The sequence below is a fragment of the Malania oleifera genome, chromosome 7, assembly GCF_029873635.1.
Source record: "Malania oleifera isolate guangnan ecotype guangnan chromosome 7, ASM2987363v1, whole genome shotgun sequence".
NCBI lineage: Eukaryota > Viridiplantae > Streptophyta > Magnoliopsida > Santalales > Ximeniaceae > Malania > Malania oleifera.
In genome coordinates, this window is record NC_080423.1 from 96,602,164 (window position 1) to 96,628,567 (window position 26,404).

The 26,404-nt window shown below is 36.5% G+C and overlaps 1 protein-coding gene across 1 annotated transcript; it reads right to left on the reverse strand.

Moving 5' to 3' along the window:
* Positions 1–20,644: 20,644 nt before the first annotated feature.
* On the reverse strand, positions 20,645–22,362 carry LOC131159250 (probable folate-biopterin transporter 7). Its single transcript, XM_058113996.1, has 2 exons — positions 22,289–22,362; positions 20,645–22,204 (listed from the first exon to the last, which is right to left on the reverse strand). Exon 2 carries the CDS (start codon positions 21,882–21,884, stop codon positions 20,919–20,921), a length of 966 nt encoding a protein of 321 aa, XP_057969979.1. The 5' UTR covers positions 21,885–22,204; positions 22,289–22,362; the 3' UTR covers positions 20,645–20,918.
* Positions 22,363–26,404: the final 4,042 nt, after the last annotated feature.

Below are 26,404 nucleotides of genomic sequence, written 5' to 3' on the forward strand. Positions count from 1 at the left end.
TCAGACAATGAAAAACTGATGATGCATTGCTTTCAAAGTAGTTTGACCGGGTCCACCATCCGTTGGTACATTCAGCAAGATAAGGCTCGGGTTCGCACTTGGAAGGATTTAGCCAACGCTTTTGTTACTCATTACCGCCATGTGACGGAAATGGCACCTAATCGAATGACTCTACAAGAGATGGAGAAGAAATCCACCGAAACATTCAGAGAATATGCTTATAGGTGGAGGGATATGTCAATCCAAGTGGACCCCCCAGTGAGTGACCGAGAGGCCATCTCCTTGTTCGTGAGCACATTAAAAGACCCCTACCGTACTCACCTTCGAGGAGCAACTCCCCATGATTTTATGGATATTATGGCTGCGGGAGGAAGAATTGAAGGCAATATCAAGGCAGGCCTAGTCAAGGATAGTGGCTCGGAAACTGGTTTAGGCAAAAGGTGGACTAATAGGAAGAAGGAGGAAGAGGCACAAATGATACAGGGGCAGTTTAATTGGAAGAATCAGTACACCAGAGGTGGAAACCAATGGCCCAAGAGAAACTTTGGTTTTGAGCCCATGGTAAATCAAACGGCGCATACAGGCACAAGGCCCCAGATTGTTCACTCCGGTCCACCGAATCAGCAAGCACAAGATAGGAATGTGACTAGAAACTTCCGAAGGGTGGACCCCATTCCCATGACATATGCCGAATTATTTCCTCAGCTGCGGGAAAGGGGGATGGTATCTGCAATCCCTGGGACGCCCGTTGCGAACCCTCCACCACAATGGTATGATCCTGGTGTTCGTTGTGAGTACCATGCTAACTCTCCCAGCCATACTATTGACCGTTGTTGGGCTTTCAAGCATAAGGTGCAATCGTTAAGAGACCCAGGATGGTTAGCTTTTGATGACCAGCAACCAGGAGTCCAGGGGAATCCTTTGCCCAAACACGAGGAGGGAAGTGGTTAACATATCAGGGAGGTTCCTAAATCAATGGTTCCAGTCATTATCCACCGAGGCTAAAGTGATGGAGTACCGAACTTTTGACTATATAATCCTTTTCAGTTGATGTTCTTTTGTTTTCCATTGTTATTTGCTTTTTGTAATCTGTGGACGCCTGTGTCTCGGAATAGTTTCTATATTCAATAAAATGAGTTATGCATTTCGAGTCCAATTGCCAAATTCTGTTTTCTTATGTTTCATGCCGAAATAGGGAAAGTAATATTGCCAGTGTTCATGAGTTAGAAAGAGATGTTAAAGGATGAAACAATTATTGAATTCAAATGTTATGAAGAAGCATCTTACCTTCCAAGGAATTCAACGAAGCGGCTGCACTGCTCTAATAATTTCCTATCAATTAATCACTCATGTTTTGATTAAATGATGGATGGCCCTCTTTGGCCGACCAGTTATCCCTAAAAAGAACCCAAACAATGATTTACCAGTTGTTAACCAAATTGAGCCTGAATGTTAAACCAGCTTTTTCCTAAAAGTCAGATCACCAAAAATTCAACCTGGGTTTGGGTCCCTTGGAGTTTGGCAAATCATTTGAGACAATAGTCATTACCAAAAGGATGGCAGGCCATTATTTTTCTACCCAAAAGAAAGACAAAGAAGAAATCCCTTGCCAACCCTTTTTGAGCCTGAAAGATTCATTTCTTGATTAACCCGTCAAAGGATCACACCCCACACTGGGGCAGTTTTTAAAAAAGGATTGGTCCCAATTGAAGTTCAAATGAAAATGAAATCAAGATTCCTTTATAAAATAAAAGGTGAAAGTTGCAGTAAAAGAAGGAAAAGAAGATGAAAAGGGAGAAGAAAGAAAAATATGGGACATACTACATATGTGATCTTTGACCAAATTACCCTCAATGAAATCGATAAATTTTGAGCTTTATTTAAATCTTTCTTTCTTCAACCCATACCCTTAGCCTACATTATAGTCCAAAAGAAAGTCCTGACCAGATTGGTATACATTGTTGTCTTAAATGATTTGTCAGACTCAATGTTGAGTCTGAATTACGTAATGACCTGATCCTGAAAAAGTACGTAGGCAGCTTGTTTAAATAACAAGTTCAGTCAACATCTTGCAAAACGCCTCAACTCGAACTAGGGGCATAAAACATCATTTGGGGTGGTATATTTGAGCCTTAGTTTCCCTTTTATTCTGAAAGCCTACATCCTTAAGCCTACGTTTCGTCCCGAGTCTTAAAGACCATCTTGAGATCAAAGCATGGGTTGATAGAACTGGGGCAGTTAAAGAGAATGACTGTCGTCCAGGCTAAGAAATCAACGTTATACGGCTATTGAATATTGGTATGAATTTTCCCCTATGATAGCATTGAAACATGGTAAAACATTTATTTTGTGCGGATGGCCTTTTGATTTAGCAAGTTGATGTCATAGTTGCATAATCAGTCCTCGTTCCTTGAAAAAAAAAAACCTTTCTTACTCTTTAGAGCATTAAAAGAGGATAGATAGTCAAAAGGTTTCAAAATCCCTAGTAGTTTCTACAACAAGATACCTGTGGAGAAAAGAGCAGCCTAACTGAGGCAAATGTTATGTCAAGTTTCAAAGAGAATCCAATAATAGAGTCAAGATCAGTGGCAGATGAATTTAACTGGGGCAAATTTCGAGTTGAGTCTCAGTAGGTCCCATTCAAGCGCCTTCCTATCAGATTGGAATATGAAATCAGAATCAAGATCAGCTGTAGGTCCATTCAACTGGGGCAGATTTTGTGATTTTCATTTGATCTGAGTCGGTCACTTTCATGACTAGATGAATAAATAAGATTAAGCCAAAATCAATTACAGATCCATTCAAATATGGCGAGTTTCATATAGAGACCAAAGATGAGGTCATTGATCACAAGCACATTGGGAGAAAAGATTCATACATAGCCATGCATTGCCTTATATTTCACACATTACCACACATCTCATGCATTGCCATGCATTTCATGCATTGCCTACATTTCATGCATTGTCATTCATTGCATGCATTACCTACTGTAGACACCCCATTTTTACCCATGCCCAATATATGTATTACTATTATTATTATTATTGTTATTTTATTATTATTATTATTATTATTATTTTATTTATTCTTATTATTATTATTATTATTAATTTTCACTAATCTTATTATTATTATTATTTTTATTATTATTATTATTTTCTTTATTATTATTATTATTTTTCATTAGTATTATTAATATTACTTTTATCTTTATTTTTTTACGTCTATTTTATTATTACTATTATTTATTATTTTCATTATTATTTTTAATTTTTATTATCATTATTGTTAGTATTTTTATTACTATTATTACTATTATTTTATTTATTATTATTATTTTTATTTTTCATTAGTATTATTATTATTACTTTTATTTTTATTTCTATTTATATTGTTTATTATTATTATTATTATTATTATTATTATTATTATTATTTATTATTTTCATTATTATTGACATTATTATTAGTATTTTTACCTTTATTATTACTATTATTATTATTATTTTATTTATTTATTTATCTTTGTTATTACTATTATTATTATTATTATTTTATTATTATTATTATTTTTACCTTATTATTATTATTATTATTATTATTATTATTATTATTATTATTTCCTTATTACCATAATAGTAGTATATATTATTTCCAAAAAAAGAAAAATACCATAAAATACAAAAAACCAAAAAAAGGAAAAGAGAAGTAGGGTTTCTAAATTTTTTTTTATAAAGGGTCTCTTTTGGCTTCTCAAAGGGGGGGGGGGCACTGCACAGCATCACGCAGAGAGCCAAATGAAATTTTTCTTCTTCCAGCAACCTCCACTCCGGCCATCCTCTGCAATCGCTGCAACACCAAACCACCTCTAACCACATCACCACTCTCTCTCCATCCTCCACAGCCTCCTTGTTCCTCACTGAACCAGCCGAGACCCTCTGCCATCACCACTCTATCTCCTTCCAGCCTAGCCTCTCCCTCACTCTCAGTTTCAACCTCACCCTCACTCTCAGTCCCTTACCCAAACGGCCCTTCAGTCTGTATCTTGTTGCATCGCCGCGAGCCACCCTCCACACAGGCGGGCCACACGGCCACCCGAAGATCCGAGCACCACTGCAGCAGTCGCCGCCGCTCCCTACTCTACAACCCCGAACACTGTCACAGCCCAGCTCCGGCCACTGGTCCCTCCGGCAAGACCCCCAGCAGAAGCGACTCTAGCGGCGAGTTCCGGCGGCGAAACCTCCCACCATTGGCATTCCCTGCAACCTCCAGCGACACCGCTCACGGCCACTGTTTCCTCTGGCCGTCCCCGCAGGAGCAACCACCCAGCAGCCCACTCACCCCCGCCACCGTCGCCATCCCTCGCTCCCGTCGCCGTCGGCGCCTCCCGATGGTACCCCCGTGGTAAGCCCCCGGTGAGTCTCCCCCTGCCTCCTGTCTCTCACGTACACATAACACACACACACATACACTGAACACCCACAAACACACACACTGAAACACCAACAAATATATGTAAAAATGTTTATTTTTTTTTGTTTAGTTATCCACATATTTATTTAATTTTATTATCATCTTGTTTTTTTTATTATTGTAAATATTAACCAGTTTGCTCTCATTATTGTAGGATGTTTTATTTTATTTTATTTTATTTATTTTATTTTATTTTATTTTTTTTTGCGGAGGAATTTTAAGGTCATAATATTCATGCATGTTTAAATTCTTTTTGTTTTTTTTTATGCATTTTAAATAATAAATATTTTTATTTTCCTGTAATAATATTTGTTCATGTGGTTAATATTTGTGTTCATATTTTTTTTATTGTAAAGTTTTGATTATAGAAATTGGTTAAAGTTCAGATTTTCACTACATATATAATATTGTTGTATATTTGTTTAAAGTACTTATATTATCGTTGTATTTTTTTTTTTTTGTAATCATTTTTATTGTTACATATTATTTAGGGTGTTTGTTTTATTGTCTAGACATTATTTAGGCTTTTTGATGTATTTAGGATATTTATCATGATTATTGTTTATGGGATATTTAAGGATTTTGTGTATTATTGTTCATTATTTAGGATTGTAATATTTATGTATGTTCATGATTCTTGATTATTTACATTATTTTCACGATATTATCATTTAAGATTTTGGTTATTGTTTTATGTTAGGGTTTTGACTATTTTACATTATTAGGGTTTGGAGTGGTGTTTATCCGTCTCTATATTGTTATTGTGTACTAATTTTAGGGATTCCATGCCATTGAATATTGATCTTAAGAGTTTTCATAAAATGTATATTACTTCTTTGACTTTTATATGACTTGGAAGAATTTGATTTATTTTCCATATTTATGTACAGCATTTCCATATTAAGGTATATTAATATTTTAGAGTTTGTGTATATTTTATAATAGATCCATGATGTGAATTATTGTCCATAATCTCATTCTATCTCTTTACATGTTTACAAAAAGTACATAATTTTTAGGGTTTGATTATTTCCATTCTAGAGTATATCATTAGGGTTTGATTATTAATACTTGGGGTCTTATCATTGAAAATTTGACTATTATGATATATAATATTTACGGGTTTTGATTTATATTTTAAGTAGTATATTATTTTTTGTTATTAGCTATTTGAAATTTTTGTGATATACAGAAAAGTAAAGAAAAAAAAATAGAAAACTAAGAGAAAATTCTAAAAACATTTTTGACTTGACTTTCACTATTTTCTTTAATTATATATATATATATATATTATTTGTTATTTCAAAAACCTCCCAAGCTAGTAGTTTTATACTTAGAAAAAAACCCTATAAGATTTGAAATAATTTTGGGAGTGTATTTTTGTAAATTATTTTCGATTTTATCCCTATGATTTAAATGCGGGGGTATGAGCTTTCGGGCTTCACGTACCTTAAGCTCTGAGGGAATATATGTATATATTTATTTATTTATTTTCTCTATGTATTTATAAATTCATAAAAAGGAGTAATTTAAAGAATTATTAGATTAACTAAGGGATAATTTCAAATTAATTAGGTATCGTTCGTAAGAACGGGCGCGTAGGGGGTGCTCGTACCTTCCCCTCGCGTAACCGAACTCCCGACCCCAACTCTGGTAATGTAGACCGATTCTACCCCTAACGGGGTAGTAATCATGTGTTCTAACCGCACTAAAGGTTAGTGGCGACTCCGATATCCATGTTTTTCCATTAAAATATTAAATTGATTTTAATTTCGCCGCCCGGGGCACACGCGCGCTCGGGACGTTGCGACACCTACATTTCACGCATCTCATGCATTTCACGCATTACCATACATCTCATGAATCGCCATGGTGCGTTTCATACATTACACAAAAAAATAAAAAAGTAAAAATGCATACATATAATCACAAGTTAGTAACATGCATATCAATAGCGACATATCACTGCATTATAAGTTAGCAACATGCATACATATAGTAACATATCATTGCATTCTAGCATCACAAGCAGCAATAGAGCACCCTTCACACTTGTCTTGAGCTTTCAAATGATTATTTGACATCCTTGATGGAGAGATTCCTGTTGTGTTTAATTATGAGCTAGGGTAACTGACCCCAAGCACACATTTATTTACTTGGAAAACTAGGGCAAGTTGCCCCAGGCACACATTGATTTATTTTGATACTGGGGCAACAGATCCCAAAGACAAGGGGATTCATTCATTGACATTCGGATTTTACCCCAAGCGCATTTTCTAAATAGAGTAACAACTTTCCAAACTTTGCTTTCACATCTTATTACTGGTTGAGGTGGCTCGGATCATCGTATCCTTACGGCTCGGATTCTTACATTCGAAGCAAGCCATCATTGTGTCCCATGGCTGGATCATCGTGTCCCTACGGCTCGGATTCTTACATTCGAAGCAAGCCATCATTGTGTCCCATGGCTGGATCATCGTGTCCCTACGGCTCGGATTCTTACATTCGAAGCAAGCCATCATTGTGTCCCATGGTTTGACCATCGTATCCCTACGGCTCGGATTCTTATATTCAAAGCAAGCCATCATTATGTCCCATGGCTGGATCATCGTGTCCCTACGGCTCGGATTCTTACATTCGAAGCAAGCCATCATTATGTCCCATGGCTGGATCGTCGTATCCCTACGGCTCGGATTCTTACATTCGAAGCAAGCCATCATTTTGTCCCATGGCTGGACCATCGTATCCCTACGTCTTGGATTCTTACATTCGAAGCAAGCCATCATTGTGTCCCATGGCTGGATCATCGTGTCCCTACGGCTCGGATTCTTACATTCGAAGCAAGCCATCATTGTGTCCCATGGCTGGATCATCGTGTCCCTACTGCTCGGATTCTTACATTCGAAGCAAGCCATCATTGTGTCCCATGGGTGGATCATCGTGTCCCTACGGCTCGGATTCTTACATTCGAAGCAAGCCATCATTGTGTCCCATGGCTGGATCATCGTGTCCCTACGGCTCGGATTCTTACATTCGAAGCAAGCCATCATTGTGTCCTATGGCTGGATCATCGTGTCCCTACGGCTCGGATTCTTACATTCGAAGCAAGCCATCATTGTGTCCCATGGCTGGATCATCGTGTCCCTACGGCTCGGATTCTTACATTCGAAGCAAGCCATCATTGTGTCCCATGGCTGGATCATCGTGTCCTTACGGCTCGGATTCTTACATTTGAAGCAAGCCATCATTATGTCACATGGCTGGATCATCGTATCCCTACGGTTCGGATTCTTACATTTGCAGCAAGCCATCCCTGTGTACCTCAACCTGGATTCTTACATACAGTGCGGATCGTCTCTGGTTGGCAGAAATAAACAACTCTTGATTAACCTGAAAAGTCATAGAGAGTTGAATGGCTTGGCTCAAATAGGTGTCTTTTATCTTTGCAGGCTTGTTGTTACAAAAACGTAGGAGAGTTCTTATCGTTACATTGAAGCAACTAAGCCTACAAAGAGGGGCAGCTGTAGACACCCTATTTTTGCCCTAACCGAATAGAACAAAGGAGTCCCTTCTCATTATATTATTATTATTATTACCTTATTTTTCTTATTACTTTATTATTATTATTAGTACTTTACTATTATTTTGCTAGTATTTTTATTATCATTATTATTATTATTTTCATTTTTATTATTATTACTAGTACTTTTATTATCTTTATTTTATATTTACTTTACTATAATTATTTTTGTTTTCCATTTATTTTATTGCTATTCTTTTTGATATATTATTATTATTATTATTACTATTATTACTTTTTGTATTATTACTCTATTTTTATTAGTATTAGTATTATTTTACTGATAATATCTTTATTATTTTTATTTTTACCATAATTATTTATTATTATTTACTATTAATAGTAGTATTATTTTTATTATTATTATCTTATGGATACTTATACTATTATGATAATTATTATTATTATTATTTCCTTTTTCATTATTACCATAAGAATAAAAGAATAAAAAAAATAAAAATAAAAAAGAAAATCAAAGAAGGAAGGTTGTATTAGGGTTTTCATTTTTTTTTTATAAAGCAAAGGTGGGCAGCGCAAAAGACAGGGGCAGCGCAGTCAGAGGCCAAAAAAGCCAAAGAAAAAAACCCTCACCTCTCCTCTCCACCTTTAATTTCCTTCACGGGAGGCAGCGCACAGCCGCACGGAGAAAACCAAAAAAAAAAAAAACCCTCCTTATTCTTCTTCTTCTTCTTCTTCTTCTCGGTCAGTCCGCCTACATCCCAGCCAACCCTATCTGTCTCTCTCATTCCCACAACTCTCTGCCGCTGCAACAACCAGCCACGATCCACCTCACCATCGTCGGAGCAGAGCTCTTCACAGACGACCCAACCTCCTACAACCATCGCCGTTAATGCCATCACCGCCATCATAGCAGCGGCAAAAGACCTCCAACTGCTGCAGCCACGCTCCGGCAACAGCTCCATCACAACCACCAGTCCCTGCTGTCACCGTCACAACTCCAAGCCAATCTTCGGCAAACTGCTCCAAGCCAATCTCTGGCAATCTGTTCCAATACCTCTACCGTTGCTGCCAATCTCAACCCCGGCCACCTTGGGCTCCCGCAACCGCAGACCCTCGACCACCATTAGCCACTCTCCAGCAGATCTAAGCCCCAGACTCTCTCTGCTGCACAGCTCCTCCGACTACCCTACTGCAGCCTCACAAAAGCAGCCACAGACCCGCGACGATCTCTGGCAACGCCCACCGCCAAAAGCTCTCGGCCGGACCTCCATCTTCCTTCCAAACAACATCAGCGCAGCCGAGAGCCGCTGCCACCCTCCGGGCATCCCTGCTCCGTCTTAACCCGATTTCGGCAATCACAGGAAAGGGCTTGACGCATCCCTGTTCTCTGCTCCACCATCGACGTCTCTACTGCCATACCAGCCAACGTGAGCGCCTCCGCTGCAACTCCTCGTCGAACCAGAAACCTGAGCACCTCTGCGCCAGCCTTCACCGCCTCCGACGAACCAGCAAAGCCGAACCCAGCAACTCCAACCCCAACTCCGGCTGTCTCCTTTGCTCCATGACCCAAACTCCGGCCCCCTCTGTAAGCCCCACTGCATGTAGACACACAAAACACACACACGCACTCACACTGTCACACACATGCCCGTTTGTGGCGTTTTGACATATAAAGTTTAATTTTTTTTTTTATTGTACATTTAATTGGAGCCTTATATATGTGTATATCCAACATTATTCTATATTAATTTAGGTTTCATATATGTATGTATGTATATATATATATATATATATATATATATTTGACATCGATTTATTTTATTTTGTTTTATTTATTTATTTTTTTTTTGCAGGGTTTGTTTTTGTCATAGTATTAATTCAGGTTTAAATTTTTATTGTGTATATTAATGTTTGTTAAATAATGAATATGGTTGTCTTTCATTGTAGTATTTTCATTAGTGTTTAACATGTAAAATTTAATTATTATTATTATTATTTTCTTTTTGTACATTTAAGTGGAGCTTTATATATGTGTATATCTAACATTATTCTATTTTTCGCAAGATTTTTCCACCTTTTGCAATAATATTAATTCAGGTTTCATATAAGTATATATATATATATATATATATTTGACGTTGATTTATTTTATTCTATTTTATTTATTTATTTATTATTATTTTTTTTGCAGGGTTTGTTTTTGTCATAGTATTAATTTAGGTTTAAATTTTTATTGTTTATATTAATGTATATTAAATAATGAATATGGTTGTCTTTTATTGTAGTATTTTCATTAGCATGTGATGTTTTGGTATGTTGTTCATTATCATGTTTATATTGTTCCTATGTTCATCTAATATATATTGTGGTATTTATAGGTATTACTATGTTTATATATTATTATGTTTATCTTTAGGTGTAGTTTATTAGGTTTATCTTTATCATTATGTTTACATTATGCTTATGGTGGTATTTATAATGTAGTTTATAATTTTAGTTTATTATTATGGCATTTTAGTATTATTATTAGTCTATATGGTATTTTTTTTAGTATTTAAATTCATATTATATGTTTATTGTCATAATTATGAATTATATGGTATTATTACTATGTTTAGTATCACCTATTAGGGTATTTTTAGTATTTTAACATATAGGGTATTACTTCATATGGTATCTTTAGGATATTTAGTATTACATATTAGGGTGCTTTTAGTACTTTCAATATATATGGTATTTTATTATTATTATTATTATTATTTTTTTGATATTTTAATAGTTGTTGATTATCCTATTATCACGTATTGAAACCTCCTATGTTAGTATTTTTCTATTAAAAAAATCTATAAGATTTCCAAATTTTGGGAGTATATTTTCCTAAGTATTTTCTTGATTTTTAATCCCTATGATTTAATTGCGGGGGTATTAGCCTTTGGGCTTCACGTACCTTATGCTCTGAGGGAATATATGTATATATTTATTTATTTTTCATAGGTATTTATAAATTCATAAAAAGGAGTAATTTAAAGACTTATTAGATTAACTTAGGGATAATTTCAAATTAATTAGGTACCATTCGTAAGAACGGGCGCGTAGGGGGTGCTTGTACCTTCCCCTCGCGTAACCGAACTCCTGACCCCAACTCTGGTAATGTAGACCGATTCTACCCACTAACGGGGTAGTAATCATGTGTTCTAACCGCACTAAAGGTTAGTGGCGACTCCGACATTTCTTATTTTTCCTGAAAATATTAAAATGATTTTAATTTTGCCGCCTGGGGCACGCGCGCTCCCGGGACGTCGCGACATAGAGTATTCATGAGTTGTTCATGATGTGACATTAACATTGGTATCTATAAAGTGTATTAGTATCCATGAATATATAAATTGGTATTTGAGCATGACAAGCATAATTATATCCATGAGTAAATTATGAAATTGATACGATATTGGTATTTGATATCCATGAGCATATATATCAAATGTTTGAAACATGGACGATAAATTTAGAAAGTATAATTGGTATCAAATCTAAATGTATTAAATTTAGGGGGAGTATTATGACTCATAATTTGTATTTTTTTTTCCCTAACTTTTTTTGGTCTCATGAATTATTTTTTATTGGTATCATAATTTTTCAATTTGAGTTTGGTATTAAAAATTCAAAAGTTCAATTGGAATTAGAATTAATAAAATCTAAATTGGCATCATATACTTGATATGCATGATTAATATTCACATGCTCAAAAATATAATTTATTTTGTTTATATCCTACTCTTTTTTATTGATGTTAAAAGGAGAAGAAGTTTTGAGCAAAAATAGAAAATTGAGTTTGGTATTAAAATCTTTTGAAATTTTGAAACATGAGAATTATATTTCAAAAGGGAGAGAAGTATTTGACAAATGGGAGAAGTACATGATATTGAATGATCTCGAAATTGGTATTGATATGCATGATATTGAATGATCTTTACAAATATGTTGAAGATGATGCTTATTGAAAGAGAGAGTATTTTTAAGGCTTACTCATAATTTTGCTCATTATTTGTCATCATTAAAAGGGGGAGATTGTTGGCCTTACAAGGTTTAACATCCTGTTTTAATGATAACAAACAAGTGGAACTTAACATATTTGGTTGAGTGATGATATTTCAGATCTCACATATATGAAAGCAATGTCAAGTACTCACAATGATCAATTAAAGTTTATATTTCAAAGGAACATGATCATATGAAGCTTAAAGAATATTTACAGGCATTGATGATATATTAAAGCTTGACGACTATGAGAGGATAAACTTGATATTAAAGCTTGATGAAAGGACCAAGACATGATGAACTTGATATTAAAGCTTGAAGAAAGGGTCAAAACAAAGCATAAAGACTTAAGTGTTCAAGAATATCAAAAAAATCTAAGAAGTCTTTTATGTAAGTACTTCATTAGATTTCAATATGGATACAAGAAGCTCTTAAGTTAATTTCTTAGACCTAGATACCTTTTAAAATACTTGAAAAATATTTTATAAGGTCAAAAGATATTTCAAAATGGTTAAAATTATTTTTGGAATGAAAAGCACCAAAAAAAGGATTTTCCAAATGCTGTTATTTTTTTTACATCTACATTGATATGTCTTTTTCTCTATCAAAAACTCATTATTTTAAAAATTGTTCAACATGAGAGTTGTAGTATTTTCTCTTACCTTTCTTTTGACACTAAGAACAACAAAATTAGAGTTACATAGAAAAAATTATGACCAAAATACTAAAATGGGGTCGAAGTTGTCAGCAACTCAGCAAATTGTCTGGTCAGCCAATTGACCGAAATGAATTGTATTCAGTCAGCCGACTGACCAATTAACAGAATTAATTTTTGGGAGACAGAAAGGTCTCAGCCGCTTGTCCAGCCAGTTGACCTTGTATAAACACCCACCCAGTCACCTGGTTAGCAACTAACCTTACGAAAATTTAAATTTTGAACTTTAACGAGAAAATTCTAAAAATTAGTTTGTTTTTTTAATTTAAAAGTTATAAAAACTTGGGGGATACTCCAAGCAACTTGGGAGACAAAGAAACTCACTCTATAAATACATGGTTTTGTCAATTAAATTATACCAAGCAATTGAAAATCAATTCTCAAACCTGAAACTCTCACTCTTAAAAGCTCTCATGCCCTCATCTTTGCACATTTGAATTGTTAAGATTTTTTTTGGAAGCAACTAATCAATCCTTCTCTGTCTTTCTGAATTGTTGATTCTCATCTAAAAGGAAAATTTGGTGAAATCTCTTTTAAGCTTCAATTGTATTTCATATTGTGAATTTGATTGAAGTATATAGATTTAACTTGTACTAATCAGCTCTTTATGAGAGCACTCTTTGTACATATGTATTTGTATTATCTCTTGTAGATTGTGACGATTCCAGGATTGTTGGGTTGTTGGCTAAGTGAGGGGATATCCTTTAGAGAGGTGCTGCTCTAACCTAATTGAATGAGTGACTGAACGAGATTATATCGTTTGGAGAAGCGGGCTCTAACCTAATCAAAGCAGTGTGTAAATGGTGTTGTTCCACCCGACAAAGGAATTGGTTTTAATGAATCCTTTGGTGGTTTACCAAAGGCGAGGACATAGGCTGGGTATAAATCGAACCTCGTAAAAACTGTGGTCTCACTCTCTCTTTCCCTTACTATCTTTACTTACAGCATATACGAACTGCGTGGATGTTTTAAATTCGTTGATCATAAACATTACGTGGATTTGATATTAAGTAAACTTAAGCTTAATTTGTTTTTGGGATTGCGAAAACCAAAAAGGAGTACGTTAGTTGATCCATTCTTTGCGGAAACTATAAGGGAGTACATTGATTGGTGAAACACTCAAAGACTCATTAAACTGAAAGTTTATTTAACGTCTAAGTTTTTGGAAAGAGTATTGGTTTGCATCTCATTTTAAGAAAGCAAATTCATTAACCACAGGGCTGCAAACAAATACAAGCTGAATCTTTTATCTTAGTTTGAATATTGTGAATGATTGGAAGGTTGATTGGTTGATTGATTGGTTAAGTACTTTGTTGGTTGTGGATTGAATTTTGTTTTTAAGTATTTATTATTTGAATAAATCAACAAGAAGTAAAGAATTCATTAAAAAAAGAAAAAGAAGTTAAGGATTCTTGAAAAGAATTAAAAGAAATTTTTTAAATCCAATTCACCCCCCTCCTCTTGGGACTACACCTTAGTTTTTAATACTCTTAACTTTCTCTAAATTTCTCTTATGCATATATTGATACATATGAAGCATCCTATTTATAGGCAGTATGCCTACGTGTAGAAACTTCTACCTTTGTCAACAATGGTGGGTTGTTTTCTTCCTTCAACAAAAAACGTGTCTGCTACTTTTATCAAAGTGGGTATGCTGCAGAAATTTTTCTTCTTCTGCAATTTGTCAAAAGAAAACAACTCTCCTACCCCCTTTTGCCAACTCTTTGACACATATTGGTTCCCTCCACATGGAGGGACCCATCAAATCTCCCTCTCCCGACTATGTGGAGGGTTCCATTAGTCATGTAGTAACTTTGCAAATTTTTAGTTTTTCTTTATGTGGAGATTTTGTCATCATATCAGATCTATTATCGTTGGTGTGAATTTTATCAAGTTGTAATAGCTTTTTCTCTAACACTTCATGTATCCAATGATACCTGACATCAATGTATTTGGATCTGGAATGGAAAGCTAGATTCTTGCATAGATGGATTGCACTTTGACTGTCACAATATAGGACATACTTTTCTTGGCTTTTTCCTAACTCTTTTAGGAACTTCTTCATCCATAAAATCTCCTTACAGCCTTCAATAACTGCGATGTACTATACTTTTATGGTGGGTAGAGCAACACACTTCTATAGTCGTGATTGTCACAAAACTGCTCCCCCTGCAAATGTCATTAGATATCCAAATGTGGATTTTCTGGTATCCACATCACCATCCATATATGCATCTGTAAAACCTTCAAGTATAGGATTAGCATTACCAAAACATAAACATTGACTGGTTGTACCTCTACGATACCTGAGTATCCATTTGACAGTTGTCCACTATTTCTTAGCACGATTTGAAAGGAACCTGCTCATCACGCCAACTGCGTGAGCAATGTCTAGCCTTGTGCGTACCATAGCGTACATCAAACTGTCGACTACCGATGCATAAGGCACTTTCGTCATTTCTGATTTTTTCTTCACATTTGAATGACACTATCTAACACTCAGCTTGAAACGAATAGCAAGTGGGGAACTTGTAGATTTAGAATTATTCATATTAAACCTTTCAAGAACCTTTTTAATATATTGTTCTTGAGATAACCAAATTTTTCGCTTATGTCTATTATGAGTAATTCTCACGCCAAGAATCTGCTTAACTGGCCTCAAGTCTTTCATGGCAAGGACTTGCTTAGCTCCCTTTTTAGCTTGTTAATTTTGCTGACATCATGACCAACAATTAACATTTCTTCATCAACGTATAGTAGCAAAATTATAAAGTCACCATCAGAAAATTTCTTGGTGAAAACGCAGTGGTCAGCAGTTGTTCTGTTGTAGCCATTTTGCTCTATGAATGAGTCAAACCTTTTATACCACTGTCTTGATGCCTGTTTTAGTCTATATAAACTCTTTTTTAGTCTACACACAAGTTTTTATTTACCTTTATCTTGGAACCCTTTAGGTTGGTCCATATAGATCTCCTTATTAAGATCGCCATGTAAGAAGGCACTTTTCACATCAAAGTTGTTCAACTTCCAAATTTAGGCTGGCTGCTAAACCAAGAACAACTCGAATCGAATGCATTTTTACCACGGGTGAGAATATCTCATCAATATTAATGCCTTTCTTTTGACCAAAACCTTTTACAACCAACCTTGCCTTGTACCATGATTGTGAATTGTTTTGTTCATTTTTAACTTCAAATACCCATTTGTTCTTTAAAGCCTTTTTACCTTAGGGTAACTTTACCAGGTCAAATGTGTGGTTCTCATGCAAGGATTTCATTTCCTCTTGCATGGCTTTTACCTATTCATTCTTGTGTTCATCATTAATGGCTTCCTAGTAACTCTCTGGTTCTTCCTTGTCAGTGAGCATCACATACTCACTGGGAGAGTATCAGCAACTTGGTTGTCGCTCTCTAGTGGACCTTCTTGGTTGTGGTTCTACTAGAACCTCTTCTGGGATTGGTTCTGGTTCAGCACTATCATCTGTCGAACTATGATCATCAAAATCTGATGTTGCTCCCCCGTCAACAGAACTTGTAGATGGGGATTCAGGCTCCAGATTGATTGGAGCTTCATCTGTCTGAGACTTCTCTAATTTTTTGAAATCTTCAATTGTCTGATCTTCTAGAAACACCACATCTCAACTTCTAATGATCCTTTTGTTGATAGGATCCCAAAGTCTATAACCGAACTCTTCATGAGCATAACCTATAAAGATACATTGCTTGGCCTTTACATCAAGCTTTGACCTTTCGTCTTTTGGGATATGAACAAAAGCCCTGCAACCAAATACTTTTTATGTTTGTAAGAAATATCCTTACCAGTCCAGATTGCTTCCAATACATCATAATTCAATGGAACTGATGGAGAAAGGTTGATTAAATCAACCATTGTCCTCATTGCCTCTCCCCAAAAAGGTTTTGGAAGTTTTGCATTTTAGAGCATACACTTAACTCTCTCACAGATGGTTCTGTTCATCCTCTCTGCAACACCATTGTGTTGAGGTGTCTTTGGTACTGATTCCTCTAGTCTGATTCCAAAGCTTCTACAATATTCTTCAAAAGGCCTATAGTAGTCACCGCCATTATTTGCACGTACACACTTTAACTATCTACCAGTTTCTCTTTCAACTTTTACATGAAATTGCTTGAATACATCTTGCACTTGATCTTTAGTTTTCAAGGCAAAGACTCACACCTTTCTAGAATGGTCATTAATAAATGTTACAAAATAAATAGCACCTCCAAGTGTTTTGGATCGCATTGTACAAGCATTAGTGTGTATTAAATCTAGAAGAATATTAGCTTATCTATATGGTGGGGTGCTACGAAAAGCAACTCAGTGTTGTTTCCCCATGATTTAGTCAACATAGGTATTCAAGGGTGTACCCAAGAGTTCTTTCCTAGAAAGGATTTTAATCCCTTTCTCGCTCATGTGGCCAAGTCGCTTATGTCATAGCTCAGTGGGAACTTCCTTTCTTGCTGCATTTACCTCTCCTCTACATAGCTTAGTTTCAGTAATATAGAGAGATGTTTCTTTCTTGCCTTTGGCTACTACCAAATTACCTTTTGTGAGTTTCCACTTACCTTCACTAAAGTAATTACTATAGCCATCATCATCAAGTTTTATGACCGAAATCAAGTTGAGGCGGATGTTAGGAACATGCCTCACATCTTTCAAAAGTAATCTGCGTCCAAGGTTAGTTTCTAAATCAATATTTATGATTCCAGTAATTTTGGATGTACCTTCATTTCCCATCTTCACGCGTCCAAAATCACCGCTAGTGTAAGATGACAAAAAATCCAGCCTTGGGGTTACATGGTAAGAAGCACATGTGTCAACTACCCATGTTGAATCTTGACTTGCAAGATTAACACAATTGCCATCTCCTATAATGACAATTTCATCAGCGATGGTTGTGGTGTCATTTGTACGAGGCTCATCTTTGTTATTTCGGTCCTGATTTTTGGACCATTCCACCTTTAATTTCCTAGATTCTCAAATGAAGTGTCTAGGCATACTGCAATGATGACACTTCTTGTCGTGTCTAAAGTTTGACTTTGATCATCCTTTTTGACTTTGGCCACAAGAATTTTGACTTTTGCTTCTCCTGTGCCATTCTGGCGTGTCTCGATTTTCTATGACAAGCGCGTCATACTTGGGAGTATATCCCTTGTCTTTTCTCCAAGACTCTTCATTCAACATTCTGTCTTTTACCATTTTCATGGTAAGTTTGTCGTCAGGAGCTGAGTTGCCAACAGATACAACTAGTGTGTCCCAACTCTTGGGCAAGGAACTTAGCAACAATAACACCTACAACTCATCATCTACCATCAATTTCATAGATTTGAGTTGATCTACGATACCTTAGAACTCACTCATGTGTTCTGAGATACTGTTCCCATCTTTGTACTTCAAGTTCACAAGTCGTCACATCAGATTCGTTTTATTCTATGCGATTGTCCTCGAATACATTTTCTCTAATTTTTTCCAAAGAACGTAAGCATTGTGTTCGTTGGCAAAAGTTTGGAAAATGCTCTTGTCAATCCATTGGCGGATTTGGGTGGCACACTTCCAATTTAGCACCGCCCAATCACTGTCTGTAGATAATGGAGGTTTGCTACCAGCATCAATGACAACCGGCGTTGTCAATCTGTCGTCATCTTTATTATCCATTGCAGTCGTCGATTTTTAGATTAGTATTGCAATGGGTTTCCACTGATTTTAATAGATAACAGATCCTCCATCTTTGGCCTCCAGATTGCATAGTTAAATGCAGTCAATCTGATCATGTTGTCAGTGCACTCCTCCATTTAATTTGTACAAACAGGGAACCTCGCTCTGACACCACTTTGTTGGGAAAAAATATTGGAAATGATAAATTTCCTAAGCCCAAAATAGATAAAATTAAATGCGATAAAATAAATAGAGTAAAGAAAATGATACCGAGAATTTTTACGTGGAAAACCCGTAAAGGAAAAAACCCACGAGACCGTAGTCCACTTCAAACTTCCACTATGATGATAATGGGGTTACAAAACTTCACCCTAAGGTGGATACCACTCGCAAAAAAAAAAAAAAAAAAAAAAAAAAAAAAAAACGTATTCTTCAATTTGTGGTTAATGTCCCTCACAAGTTGGCTACCTTACTATTTATCTTTAAGAGTATAATTCTAAATACTCTTAACTTTCTTTGAATTTCTCTAATGTATATATTGATGCATATGAAGTATCCTATTTATAGACAATGTGCCTACGTGCAGAAGCTTCTGCCTTTGTTAACAGTGGTGGGTTGTTTTCTTCTTTCAACAAAAAACACGTCTGCTATTTTTGTCAAAATGGATCTACTATTTTTGTCAAAATGGGTAGGCTGTAGAAATTTTTCTTCTTCTGAAATTTATCAAAAGAAAACAACTCTTTCCTATCCCCTTTCGCCAACTTTTGACACACATATTGGTTCCCTTCCATATGGAGGGACCCATCATACACATCATTTCTATTAACTCTTGGTCTTGGCTAGGAAGGATAGTCATAATGTTGCTGAAATTAAGTCTACCATAGACTTCAGCCCGTGCTTCTATGGCCAATAAAGTTCTCTAGAATTTAAACCCTTCCTTTTATAGACCAAGTGAAATGAAGACCAATGTAAGAAAAGTGCTCAAGATAAGAGTCACCAATAGAAATTTTCCAAAACCTATACTAATAAGACTAGTCACTAAAATGCAACTGCTACTCTCAGAATGCCCTTTGAGGGTATTAAAATCCCCAACTTCTGTCATGAAGACATGTATTGTTTTTTTTTCCTCTCACCCTAACCATGTGTTCCCATCCTATTAAACAAAGTTAACAAACAACCTAACCCATTTTCATTGAGTGAGACCTGACATGACAATATTTCATTGGAGGATCCCAATGCAGATATGCTTAAGTCTCAATTCAAAACAATTCCAGCAATACTTCAATTGGGGTGTGCGGCTATCAAACTCTCTTTTTCACTCTTTAAAATCCACCTTGACTTTGGAGTCCCTTCAATTTGGAAGTTTTCTTCAACCATCAAAATCTTACAACCCCTCATGCTTGACCTTAGGTATTGCTTGGTTGATCTCTTCGAGCCATTTCTAGAGCCTTTGTCACTCGTCTACGATGCAAGCTGTCATCCCCTTTCACTTAGCCCCCTCTACTAGTATAAATTTTCTTGAGCATGAACATGTTCTATACACTTGGTTTTGATGCTCAGATATTTTTTCACAAAGGAAAATACCCAACGAGGGAGCAAGGCCTGAATGGCTGCACATGCTTCTTACTTTCATGGCCAAGAACTTCGTTTCCCCATTGGATGAGGTAGGGAACCAACAACGAATTGATTGGAAAGCAAGGTCAAGTGAAGAACATAGGGTTTTTATCCGAACAGATTTAATCTCAATTTACCGATATACAAGGGATGGAAGACAAGTGCAGTTTCCTAGTAGCAACATTTCTCCTCTTTTTGAGTACCATTGTCAATGCTCTAAGTATCATTTTGAGAGCTCGTACCCTATCATTATGGCTAGACTTCAAGAATGTAATATGAAGAACAAAATAGACAGCCATTTGCTTGTACTGGAATGGTAGTAGCACCAGCACACTTTTTACTCATTTTCCTCTACCTTGAAATGGTTTTGAAAGGAGTAAAAAGGTCATGCTCCCACATTTCTTTTTTCTCATTCCTTTGCTTTCAACTTTATCAAAGCAGGGAAAACCATTATTCGGTTCCTTTTTCCATGGCTTCTATTCCTCAAATCTTTCCTTCCTATCAAACGTGGTTTCATATCATTTAACTTATATAGAGTGTAACAAAAATTTATGGCTTATGTTCTAACAGTCCAAGCTTTGACCTATATGAATGCAAAATCCCTGCATAACCCAATGATTACCGATATGTTTACAAGTCTACATGTATTCATTCATGCCGAGTATCACAGCATGAATAAAAAGAATGAAGAGCAGACCTACATCCACATTGATATTTAGTGACCTTGCTGCACCCTTCAAGAGTGCTCCTGCATCGATCAACAAATGTGAAAATAAAAATAAATAAATAAATAATAGGAAAGGGAAAATATACAAACTAGAGATCTACTCCTTCATAGCTCTATTATCTACTGCCACCAAGTCTAATCTTTCTTCCTCCTTGTTTTAGGTTTCACATCATCTGGAATACAAGACGACCAATAGAGAGGCACAAGTGTGCATACTGCCTGTATTAGGAGGCCACGTGGCAGTCCTGAAAAATCATTACCCGTGACTCCAACATATGAAGCTAGTGCAACACCCAGGTACCCACTCACTATAAAGGAAAGGGCAATGGCAGACATGAGAAATGCCATCAAAGATCCCTCACACCCTGGTGGGCAGAGCTGTGGTACCAAAACACTAAATGGCAGGATCTTGAAAAAGAAGAGAACCTCTAAAAGCCCTGAGAAAATCACAACATAAACCGAGTCTGGAACCCCCGTCTTCCGATAAATCTCCTTCACAAACAACACATCTGAAACCATGAAGACAGCCATCATGACCTGAATGGCTGATATTAGCTTCCTCGGAGGGACCAACTTCAAGTGTCGATTGTACAGGACACTCCATAGAAGCATCGCTGCCTGGCCAAAGACCTTTGAGATCCCCAGAACCGATGAGTCAATCTTCAGACACTGCGCTTGGTAGAAGAACATGGTGCCTGTCAGGACTGGAATTACAGCATAAGAGGCTGCAAACCACACTATTGAGTGAGCAATCTCAGGTTTCCGCAATGCAACTAAGAGCTCTGAAAGCTGCTTTCTAACCCCAATATCTGACGGACTCTTTGGAAGGTTAAGGGAGCTTTCCCGAACAAAAATGGTTATCAAGAACTGAATGGTTAGGAGAAGGCCAAACAGAAGGAACATTGTCTTGGGGGAGAATTGATAAATAGCAACACCACCCAGCAGGTTTCCAAGTACTCCACCAACAGAGGAAGCCATCCAAACATATGATTGGAGCTCACCTGATGAACCAGGCCGTTTTCCCGTCTCTGCAACAATAGCATCATTTGCAACCTCAACTATTGAAGCACCAAGATTACCAAGGAGGAGATAGAGGGTCATTGAGAAAATTGATATGCTTGATGGGGAAAGGATTGAGATAGCTAGCCAAGACACTGCCTGTAACAAGGCTGCACCAGCAAATGAAAATCATAAATTAGGATAAACAAATAAATAAATTTAGGGATATAGCAAAAATCAAGTTTAAGACTAAGTGCAGATTCCAGATTCATCATTTGTCATAGTATCAGACCAAATTTTCTCCCTGCTGCTCTATTCCCCGTAATCCTACGTGATCTACTGATTTTTCTCTAATATATGGTCAGAACATCATCTGCTGAGGGAGATAACCACTTCAATTATGATGATCCTTGTTCATAATACTGTATCCAAAACAGAGAAAACGAGTTATTGGTTCCAAACTGCCCTAATATTCTGTCCCAAAAATTCAGAACAATTTCTCATACCTTTATGCAAGAAAAGGGTATTCTAACAGATGAAAACCATAATCGCTCAAGGAGGATCAAGATGGATTAGAAGCAAACCAGGAGAAAATCCTGACTTATCATTTATACTACATCACTCAACTATCAATCAGACAAACCAAATAATCCAATCATTATTTTATTTTGAAAAAAGGCTTCATTCTTAACTTATTGAAAAAAAAAAATTCACTTTTAAATTTAAAACTAAAAATCTTAAGTCAAACACCATGAATTGGGGGATGATTTGAATAGTTAGCCTGTTTTTGCAAAAGCAATAAAACAGAGGTTCACTTCTCACAATTTCAAATAGAAAAAATAAATCACCGATGAGATTGCAAGGATTTGCAGCTTCTAATTCCTTAGGAAAAAGAAAAAAAAAATCAGGTGTAGGATGTTAACTAAAATTTATAATTCCTATTTATAGAAAGCAATGAATTAAGGCATTTCAAGTGCATAATACAAAACTAAGAACAGTCTCCCAAATGCACAAGCACACAAAGGCGATTTTTTAAAGATTCGTTAGTTTCCAAGAATGAATTATAAGAATGGAATTTTTTTATGGAAAAGTAGTCAAACCACGCAAAAAATCCTGGAACCTATACCATGTGCAAGATATGGAAAATCAACAGCAGCACTGTCTTTGGAGTTGAAATGAGATCATGAGTCAAACTAAATTTCCAACAAAACATCACTCCTCCTTCCCAATTTCTCTACCCTTTTGAAATGCAACAGGAAAATTCAATAATACTTAAACACTAAATTGAATTCTGTACGACTCCCTCATCCAAAAAATGAATAGTTGAAAAAATAAATCACAAAAAAAGCTCCATCCCAGCTCAAAACGCATAGTGTTAGGGGGTGACAATGTAATGGGGATTTATTGGGGGAGAGAGATGGCTTTACATGTATTCTCCAGGGATTTGTAAATGAATATCAACTTACTCGTGTTATGGCTTGTATAGTGTTCTCTCACTTGAATAAAATAAGTAGTCTCTATTTTATCATTGAGCATGAATGTCTCTTGCCTTCCAAATCCATTGATGTCTATATTGATATTTCATGATTATGAGTGGTTGCCAAGACTTGTGTGATGCTCACGTTTGCAAGTTTGAATAGATGATTATTGGTTGACACTGCTGGGGAGAGCCTCGACGAGTGCCGCACGCCCCTTAGTTGAGTCTAATCTGGGGGTCCATGACAGTTGGTATCAGAGCACGGTGTGCGTGAGCACCATAAACTACAGAATGAAAACTTCAAAGTTTGTAAAGATAGAGCGCATTGAGGCGCTGAGGCAAGAGTGGCAAACCTTGAAACCTTGGAGATGAAGTTCTTCGAACTCCAAGCATTTGTGACAAAAATTCTCAAAAGGGAGAGGCATGGCAATAGAGCTTGAGGCCGCCCAAGAGAACACTAAAGGAACCCTCTATAATGTATCTGAGCTTGAGATGAGAATTGTGGAACTTGAGAAATTCATTCCGCATATCAAATCCCTGGAGAAAAGACCAACAGAGCTTGAGGTCTTCCAGAGGAACATTGAGCAATTGGAAGCCTTCGAGAATAGGCTTAAACAAATTAAGGGCATAATGCCATTTCTTATATCCCAAGGGGGAGAGCCAATAGAGCTTGAGGCTTCCCTATAGGAATTAATTGATGATTTCTATGTGCTTGCAGATAATGTCAAAGAATCTATTAGCACCATGAAAGAGGATTTGAAGGAGGTGCGTAATCTTCGAAACATAACAGATCAGTTTCAGAATGACTTACGAGAAGTGAGTACTAAGCTAAATGCAGTGGCCCAAATGTCTCGAAGGCCAATCCCTGACACTTGTGGGGGAACTCGGATTAAGGTGCTAGAACCTAAATGATTTGGGGGTGCTCGAGATGCAAAGGAGTTAGACAACTTCGTCTTCGATCTGGAACACTACTTTAAGTGCTCAAGGATAGACCTAGAGGAGGACCGAGTTAACATTGCAACAGTATATCTTATTGAGGATGCTAAGTTATGGTGGAGAACCAAATGTGAAGACATGCAAAACAACCGATATACCATCAATACTTGGGAAGAGTTGAAACATGCCTTAAAAGAACAATTTTACCCAAGAAATATAGAGAATATGGCACATTGCAAGGTATATGAGTTACAGTAGACAAGCTCGATAGGGAGTTAAGTATGGGAATTCCAAGCCCTAATGCTCGACATTAAGGATATGGTGGATTCTGACAGATTCTTCCATTTCCTTCGAGGATTCAAAACATTGCCGAAGAATGAGCTGCGAAGGCAAGGGATTCGTGACCTTCCCTCGACTGTCGCAGCAACTGAACAAATGGAGGATTTCTCAAGCCGAACCTTTGCAACAAGTGGACAATTAAATGACTACCCGAATGGTTCTCAGAAAAGGAAATACTCAACATCTGACAATCATGAACAAAGATCTTCCTGGGTGCATAAATCTATAGGCAGGGGGAGCGACAAGGGATCTAATAGCTTCCTGAGCGATAAGGGACCCATAACAACGAGAGAGTGGAATGACAAAGATGAAAGGAAAGGGGTGCATCGACCGCCACTTGTTTTCTGTGCATGGGGCCCCATCGTGTAGCAGAATTCTTTGAGCGGAAGGCCTTGTATGCCTTGAAAACAATCCAAGAGGGAACAGAAATCTTGAACATCGATGTGGGAGAAAAGAAGTGTATGGTGGGCGCCCTAAGGCTTTTGGAGAGTCCTCAAGAGACCAACTAGAGGGGTGAAATGGGGGGAAAATACTTGCAACTTTTTGTGGACTTATGTTTCATATTAGATGTATTACTTCTGCAGTAATCCTTTTGAATTATCTTGCAACTAATAGTGTCTTGTTAAGGTGGTGACAAATGAATAACCTATATGACCATGACAGTTTGAAGCTGGAGACCTAGTTCTTGGGGAGCTCCATGTCTGTGAAGAAGAACAGTACAGATAGAAATTCAGGAGATCAACCCTTTCGTAAATGAAGACAATAGCCAGAGACATAGTGAAGATTCTTATAGATAGAGTCAGCAACGATAAAGGTCGTCAACAACAACACTTGGTTAGGAGAAGAATGGTGATGACACGACAGAAGACTTTCAACATCCCACATAGAAGATCCAAGAACTCATGAACTTTAAGACAACAACAACAGGACCTAAAGATTGAAGACTCCTTACAATAGATCAAGTGGGGGAGAATGTTAGGGGGTGACAATGTAATGGGGATTTGATGGGGAAGAGAGAGGGTTTTACATGTATTTTCCAGGGATTTGTAAATGAATATCAACTTACTTATGTTATGGCTTGTATAGTGTTCTCTCACATGAATAAAATAAGTAGTCTCTATTTTATCATTGAGCACGACTGTCTCTTGCCTTCCTGATCCATTGATGTCTATATTGATATTTCATGATTATGAGTGGTTGTCGAGATTTATGTGATGCTCATGTTTGCAGGTTTGAACAGGTGATTATTGGCTGACTCTGTTAGGGAGGGCCTCGACGAGTGCCGCGTGGCCCCTTAGTTGAGTCTAATCTGGGGGTTCGTGATACATAGCTTAATATGTTTACCATCCTGCTGGGCAATGGCCCTAACCTCTTTATTCCTTTCTTCTATTTTTTTTTTTTTCCATATTTGTCCAGAATTCACAAAAGCAAGAAATCTACAACTGAGATTTCCTTTTTTTTTTTTTCTGATAACAATTCAAAGTTGCTTTTTTAAAATTTACTAACTAAGAATTTAGATTTTACTAGCACTTCAATTTCAAGGAAATATGTTAAAGTCTTCAAAAGTTCTACAATACCAGAAATCTAGATGTTCCCTCTATATGTACACAAACACAAAAATATTCTAACTTTTGATCTAAATATAAAGTTGACATCTAGCGAAATTTTAGAAAAATCAGGACGAAAGTAGCAGTATTTTACTAAATGTGGCATCTCAACTATCAAACCCAAGAATTGTAATTACCAAAACTCACTTAGGTGTTCTAGTCAAATTATTTGAAAGCCTTATTTTCAAATTATCTCAATTTGTGCTTATTGATCAACTTATGGGCCCAGATGTCAACCATCACTAGAAAAAAATTTTATAAAA

Bases quoted from the DNA above. Each gene is read 5' to 3' on its own strand.
- LOC131159250 (XM_058113996.1), bottom strand. From the start codon at position 21,884: ATGACCCTCTATCTCCTCCTTGGTAATCTTGGTGCTTCAATAGTTGAG.